Genomic DNA, 6966 nt, shown 5'->3' with positions numbered 1-6966 from the left:
CTGGGAGGTTTCCTCTCTCTCTCTCTTCCCCGTTGTAATACTCAACAAGGAACTGGGGGCCCTCGCCTGGGGACTGCTGGTACCAGTACATGGAGAGGTGACCAGACACAGGAAAACATCTCAGTGTCACTGTCTGTCCTGTTGCTTTTACCAGGTGTCTTGGTGTTTGGGTGACTCCAGAATCCACTGGGCCTGTGAGGGAAGGAGACAGGGGCTGGAGAAAGGACACGGAGGGAACCTGATGGTGCCTTGGATTCAGGTGCTGGCAGGCTTAGAACAGAGATGTCCCCCCTATACCAAGGACATACCTGCTCCCAGGAGACAAAGGGCCACACAGCAGAGGAGCCTGGAGCCCATGGCAGGGTGGGGCAGCACTGGGTGCTGTGTCCCTGCTCAGAGTTCTGGTCCTCTCAGGTTGATGTTCTGGGCATCCTTCTCTGATTGGAAGATAGGCAGTGATGTCATTATCTCTGCGGGTTCCCACGAGCCTGGCCTCCCTTGCCTGGGCCTGGGCTCAGCTGGCTCAGGCCCCCTTCTGTCCTGCCCATGATATCTCAGGCTAACTGGGCTGGTCGATGCTGGGCTGGGTTTCGCATTGTGCCCACCCCTACAGCTCCCCTGCCTTTCCTTTGAGGCAGCTGTTCTTCTATGGGTCCCTGCTCCCAGGGCATGCAGGCTGTCCCAGCTCTGCACCCATCACTTTCCCTTGTAAGCTCAGAGAATCTCCCTTACCATTGCACAGCTGAAGTTCATGGCTCCCGGCTGGAACGGCACCTGCCAATTAGCGTTTATGCTATTAAGCTCTGTAGCAAACAAAAGCACCAAACAAGGCTGTTCTTTTAACCCTCCTGGTCGGCTTGCTCTGCCCCAGAAACATTTGGAGCTCGGCCGTCCCACAGTGCCCCCGTGTGGCGTATCTGGGCGGTAACTAAGATTTTTGCCTTGGCCATGGTGCAAGTCCAAAGGAAGGAAATACTGAGGATCTGGAATTGAAAAGCCCACATCAAAAGCTTCCATCTGTTACCTGGACTCACCTGTTCCCAAGAGACAAGCGGCCACAAAACAGAGAGGCCTGGTACTCATGGCAGGTCAGGGAGTGAGGGGGTATACCCCAACTCAATGCTTTGGTGTTCCCAGGTTAAGAGCTGGCACTCTGAGCCTTAGTGCCTGTAGACATGAGTGCTGGAGCGCACAGGCCCGCAGCCCTGGGTGACACACTGGGGCTGCAGAGGGGCCCTTGGAGAATGTGGGCTCTGGACAGCAAGGCCAGCTGTGAAGACCTGAACACACAGGTGGGACCCACTCTCCTCTCTGACAGTCAATTCAGAGCCTCAGTCCAGAGGCATGGACTCTGACAAAGAGACTGGGGGGGGGGGGCGCAGAACTAACCAAGCCAGATGAGGGGATTATTGTCCTCAGTGGTGGGAACTGACGAAGCCCCACGGTGAGGGAATGAGGTGTTTTGGGAAAAGGTCTGGGTGTATTTGAAGCTGGGATCAGGGCTAAGACCTAGGGTCAAACCTGGGTGGAAAGAAAAGACAGGAAAGGCACGTGTTAGAAGGGGGCTTGGTAGGACTGCTGAGGCCAGAGTGTAAAGGGTCTCACGAAAGATTCCCCAGGGGCACAAGCTAATCGATTATGGAAAAACTTAACCTCGAATGTTTCTATCCTACAGGCAACTGCGGGCACAGCCTTGTTCAAGACAAAGCCAGGCCGCAGGCTGTTGGTATCTGTGCGTGGAATTCAGCATTGTTGTACCCAGTGACTTGACAGGCTCTATTGTGGTCTGAGAGTTCCGTCTAGGGCCTCACGGGAAATGCTGAGCGGAGCCCTGGTGGCCCCACAGCTTCCTGGCTGGACCCGGGAGGTTTCTGCACAGGCAGAAGGTGACTCTGCAAGGCTGTGTCTTGGCTGCTGGCACAGAGATACACAGCGGAGTCTTCTGGCTCCAGGGCGTCCACGTGAAGGTGTAAGTGGGAGCTGTCTGGGCATTCAGGTGAGAAGCGGCTCGGGACAGTCATGTTTTCCCTGAGTTCCCTATAGTTGTAGGAAAACATGAGCTGTGGGGGCTTCTGAGCGCTCTGCTTATACCAGTACATAGCATTATGTCCCAGGCGTTGTTCGCATGTCAAAGACTTCTTACTTCTCATTCCCATGACCAGGTGCTTTGGTATCTGAGTAACTCCAGTGTCCATGGGGACTGTTGGGGGAAGGGGACAAAATTCAGACATAGCCCATAAGGACGGACGTTGCTGCGGCCACAGGGGAATGGCTTGGAGTCCAAGGGCAGCCCATGAACCCAAGACTCACCTGCTCCCAGGAGACACAGGGCCACACAGCAGAGCAGCGTGCAGCCCATGGTGCAGACGGGCCGAGGTGGCATCGTCTGTCTAACCAGGACGACCCGGCAAGGGGGCTGGGCTCTGGTCTCCTTGGCCCTGGTTGGTGGTTTTGCGTCTGATGTCACTGTCCCTGACAGTTTCCCCAGACCTAAGGGATATTTCTTCCGCCCCTTTTCATGCATTAAATAGACTGTGATGGAAGGTAGATTTGAATTGCGTGGGGTGGGTTATTTCCCGAACACTTGCTCTTTTGCTATTAGCTGCCTCCTAATTGCGCAGACTCTGTCCAGCCACCTCCCTTCCAGGATCCCCTTCTCAGCGAGAGACCATCTCCACTTCAACCCCTTTCTCCCCTGCTCAGTCAAGCAGGACATCACTCAAAACATCATTTCCCGCAGGGTCTAAGCTCCATGGAGTCCCTTTGCCCAACTGCACGGAGGGAGGGAGACTGGATAGATCAGTGCCCATCATTTAAAATGCACAACTGCGATGCCAGCTCGGAGCCAGACACCAGAAAGGGTGCAGAGGGGGCCATACAAGGCATAACCTGCCTCTGTACTGAGGATACAGGGCTTAGCTGGGCTTAGAACAAAAGAGAACACAAGGCAATAGGGTAAGACAAAGGGAAATCAACTTGAAAGTGATTTCAGTTTAGTATCTTTGAGATGTCTACAACTGTTGTTCCCAACTGACATAAGGACAGAACCCCAGGCCCTAGCTTCCCCCCTCCCCAATCCCTCCGCTCACTCCCAACCCCCTTCCCTTGCCCCAGCCTCAGAGGTTTCAACAGAGCCACAGCTCCTCCTTGTGGCCAAAGCAGCACATTTCTCAGTTCACTGGCCTCTTCCCACCACCCCAGGTCAGCAATCCAGACCCATCCCTCATTCAGGCTGGGAGCAGCTGTGATGGGTATAAAGACCTTGATGTGTGAAGAGGAAAGACGCATCCGAAACAACAAAATAGCTGGCAACAGTACTACTCATCCACGTACTTAGTTGATCTCTGATGACTAAAAAGTGAGTGTCCTATGTCTGGATTCTTAGTAATGAACAAAACACAGCCCTGCAGACATCCCTTCAGTATAGCTTTTGGGGGGGCTAATAGGCCAGCTTGATTTGTGCTCCCTGAGCAGCAGCTATGAACAAGCACAAGACATCATGTGCACCCACAAATTCTGTTATGGGGTCATTCAACATAGTCACATGTAACGACCAGGGAATAAAATGCATCGTATCATGTTTAGGAAATGTCAATATTTCAGTGATTGAATCACTTCCTATATGTGACACTGTATTTCTTCAACTGCTGCGTGATGGGGACTGCCATGAAATGATCTCCAAAGCCCTGTTCATTTCTAAAATGCGAGACACCAAACCAGGCCTATCAGCTCTAGATGGCTTTCCTATTTGGGACGAGCTAGGATGGCCTACCAAGCCATTTCCACCTCANTTACTCAATTACCAGGATATTCCGAATCTAGAGAATAACATTACATGCTGTTTGCATTTACACATATGCACACAAGGACATCCATGCCGCCCAAGGCCCTTGGGACTGAGGGACCATTGCTGGGAAGTCTGGTGAAGTTTCAGTAGAGGCAGTGTTCCCTCCTGGTGAGACAGGGCCCTCGGGGAGGAGACATCCCTCACACCTGTGGCTGACCTTTGTGTGCAGAGAGCAGCTGGCTGCACAGTGCTGTGTATTCACTGCTGGCACAGAGGTACAGAGAAGTCTGGTTGGCGCTGGCTGACTCCAGGATCAAGGTGAAATGCTCATTCTTGTTTCGGGAGACGCTGTAACCTTCCGTGACATCTCCTTTGGCAGTGCTGTTGACACCTCCCGAATAATACATCAGCCTTGGCCCCTGTCCAGGGTCTTGTCGATACCAGTACATTGCAAAATGGTTCATATGCTGAGAACATTCCAGGGTTGTCTTCTTCCCTGTTTGTAGAATACGGTATCTTGGCGTCTGGGTGATTGCAGCATTCACAGGGCCTGTTGCAGGGGCAGACATAAGGTAAAGAAAAGGCTTAAGGAGGAACCTGGGTCTGCAAAGGAAAGGAAAGGCTTGGAGCTGGGACTGTGCAGACCCATGGCGGAGGTTTCCTACTGACTCCCAAACTCACCTGACACAAAGAGACAGAGAGTCACACAAAAGAGGCTGGGGCTCATGATTGGATAAGGACAAGAGGAGGCTGTCCCTGCTAAATGCGCTGATCCGCAGGACAGAGAGAGAGAGCTCAGAGGCCCTTCTCCAATGGACAGACAGGTCTGCCTGGGATGTCACTGCCCCCACCCCTGCAGATGCTCCCTGGCCCAGGGTCCCTTCTGGCTTGGCTCAGGCTGAATCAGCAACTCCTTTCATAGACGTAGCTAAGCATGGTCGGCAGAGGAGAAGGGGTGTGGCTGCGATGCACTGAGTTTAGGGTTCACCCCACCTCCTTGGTTTCCCACATTCCTCTGAGACAGTTGCTCTTGTTTGCACCTGCCTCTGACATCAAGGCTGCCTTGCCCAAATCCTTCAACCGGGGACCTCATTCAAGTTCAGAGAAACCTTCCACCTCTTCCATAGCTGGGGGTAGCCTAGCAATAACTGAAAATTTCTTCAACATCTGCTTAATATTGGAGCCGTGCCTAAGTTTTTAACCTTTTCCCTCCTAGTCTGTTCTCTCAGAAGCTCCCCAGAACCCCTTAAGTCTCAGTGGCATCACAGTGCCATCTTGTGGTCCATAACTGAAGTTTCATCATCATTTCTTCTACAATGACTCAAGAGATGCTGGGAAGTGTCTGCAGGGTCAGCAGGGAGAATATCCCAGAAGCAGTATCCTGTAAGTTGTATGCTCAATTTCCTTAAACACTCATCTAACCTTGACNAACCATAGTCTGAAAATGAAAAATTCTTAAATAAACAGTAACTTTGAAATCGCACACCCTCCTGAGTAGTGAGTAGCATGGTGACATCTTGTGCCATCCTGCTTAGTCCCATGAGGGATGTGACCACCCCTCTGCCCACCGTCTCCATGCTGTGTGTACAACCAGCCTGTTAGTCGCTTAGTAACCATATCGGTTAACAGATCGACCGTCATGAACGGCAGTGCTTCTGGTCAAGTAATTCTTATTTTACTTTATAACGACCCCAAAGCGCAAAAGTAGTGATGCCGGCAATTTGGATATGCCACACAGAAGCTGTAAAGTGCTTCCTTTAAGTGAAAAGGTGTGTATATACAGGGAAAAACAGTATATGGAGGGTTAGGTACTATCCATGGTTTCCAGCATCCACTGGGGGTCTTGCAACATATTCCCAAGGATAAGGCGGGCAACTGTGACTGTTATCAGGTCTTTGAATCATTTCCCTTAAACCTTTTCTCAAGTGGGGTTGTATTTTATGAAACCGAGATAAATTTAAGTCTCTATTAAAAATTAGACTAGAGAATAAGGTAATTAAACACAGAATGACTGCAGGATTGTCAAGAGAAATTAAAAAGCAATATATGGACATACATTAATGTACACTATTGTGGGGACAGTTGCTTCTGGATAATGAATTTCAGTGACAATTCTTACTAAGGATTCTAATTTATTTATTTTTAAGGCTGGTGGCTGCATATCATCTAACAATGTTCTGTATTGGCTGGCCCACACCTGGGCATAGTGTGGTCTGAGCTAGTGACACTCAGTTCTAGAAGTTTATTATAAATGTGTTGCAACTTTATAGTTTTATGAGATAATATTTCACTACACCTGAGACTAGGCTCTGATATTCAATGTCAATCGCAGAATCTTGAATTGTATAAAGGAATCCCTGGAATTCACAAAGCAATTTTATTACTACCCAGCATGACCTGTTCTGGTATTTCAAAGGTTCTTTCCTGAGCTCACACTGTCAGAAGAACAGTAGGAGTCCCAAGGGCTCTTAGACCCCTTGACTCAGGAAGAACAGGGCAACTCCTCTGGGGGTTCTGGGAACTAGGAGGAGAGGTGAGCACATGAGTGTTTGTGAGCAGGAAGGAGGTGACAGTGCCATGCTGTGGCTAAGCTGCTGGCACAGAGATACACGGCCGAGTCCCTCTGCTCTGCACGCCGGATCTTCAGGGTGAAGGACGAGCCCTGTGTCTTCTCAGCAGAGAACCGATCATCAGGCATCCCTGATGTGTCCACGGCTTTCTCGTTTTGGAAGTACATCAAAAACTCTGGGCCCTGCCCCAGGGTCTGTCGGTACCAGTACAGGGCAGTATGACCGGAAATTGGATCACAGCTGAGAGATACATCCTGGCCCCTCTCTGTGACCCTGTGCCTGGGGGACTGGGAGACTTCAGTATCTGTGTGACCTGTGAAGACAGAAATTGGGAGCAATGAGGAAAACACCTGTAGTCACCACACACACACACACACACACACACACACATGCACACACACACACACACACGGAAACTGCTTGGTGTTCTGAGCACTCACCTGTCCCCAGGAGACAGAGGGTCACCCAGCAGAGGAGCCTGGAGCCCATGGCAGGGTCAGGACAGGAATGGGAGGTTCACAGGTTAGGGGCCTTCTGAGCATGAGCAGAACACGAGGGACGTCCCTTGTCCCCACAAGGCAGTTCCCACAGTGACATCACTGAGCCTCA

General features: G+C 51.0%; 1 protein-coding gene, 2 long non-coding RNA genes and 3 gene segments (V, D, J or C); 2 read left to right on the top strand and 4 right to left on the bottom strand.

The window, feature by feature from the left end:
* LOC109395588 (uncharacterized) overlaps nucleotides 1-1762 on the top strand; it is a 13696-nt gene extending 11934 nt beyond the window's left edge. For both annotated transcript variants that reach the window (XR_002126690.1, XR_002126689.1), the window contains exon 4: nucleotides 1676-1762. This is a non-coding gene — a long non-coding RNA (uncharacterized LOC109395588). The remainder of the gene's footprint in view (nucleotides 1-1675) is intronic.
* On the bottom strand, nucleotides 23-1291 carry LOC109395589 (uncharacterized). The gene is made up of 3 exons (XR_002126691.1): nucleotides 733-1291; nucleotides 309-437; nucleotides 23-192 (listed from the first exon to the last, which is right to left on the bottom strand). It is a non-coding gene; the product is annotated as an uncharacterized LOC109395589 (long non-coding RNA).
* Nucleotides 1763-1791: 29 nt separating the features above from the next.
* Nucleotides 1792-2546, bottom strand: LOC109395586 (T-cell receptor beta chain V region A20.2.25-like). The segment is given in 2 exon segments: nucleotides 1792-2200; nucleotides 2311-2546. Coding segments are annotated over 2 exon segments (615 nt in total).
* LOC109395584 (trypsin) overlaps nucleotides 1915-6966 on the top strand; it is a 30628-nt gene continuing 25576 nt past the window's right edge. Inside the window, exon 1 of one of the 3 annotated variants that reach the window (XM_019666748.1) lies at nucleotides 1915-1996. The gene's annotated coding sequence lies outside the window, so the exon portion shown is untranslated. Of the gene's footprint in view, nucleotides 1997-3298; nucleotides 3359-6966 lie in introns of those variants that run through there. The other 2 variants (XM_019666750.1, XM_019666749.1) reach the window with 2 other exon arrangements.
* On the bottom strand, nucleotides 3988-4514 carry LOC109395602 (T-cell receptor beta chain V region PHDS203-like). The segment is given in 2 exon segments: nucleotides 3988-4337; nucleotides 4469-4514. Coding segments are annotated over 2 exon segments (396 nt in total).
* LOC109395587 (T-cell receptor beta chain V region CTL-L17-like) lies at nucleotides 6196-6886 on the bottom strand. The segment is given in 2 exon segments: nucleotides 6196-6670; nucleotides 6798-6886. Coding segments are annotated over 2 exon segments (411 nt in total).

Source organism: Hipposideros armiger, unplaced genomic scaffold (assembly GCF_001890085.2).
Source record: "Hipposideros armiger isolate ML-2016 unplaced genomic scaffold, ASM189008v1 scaffold_478, whole genome shotgun sequence".
Taxonomy (NCBI): Eukaryota; Metazoa; Chordata; class Mammalia; order Chiroptera; family Hipposideridae; genus Hipposideros; species Hipposideros armiger.
The sequence above is the reverse complement of the archived record's forward strand: the minus strand, read 5'-3'. Positions and strand labels throughout refer to the sequence as shown.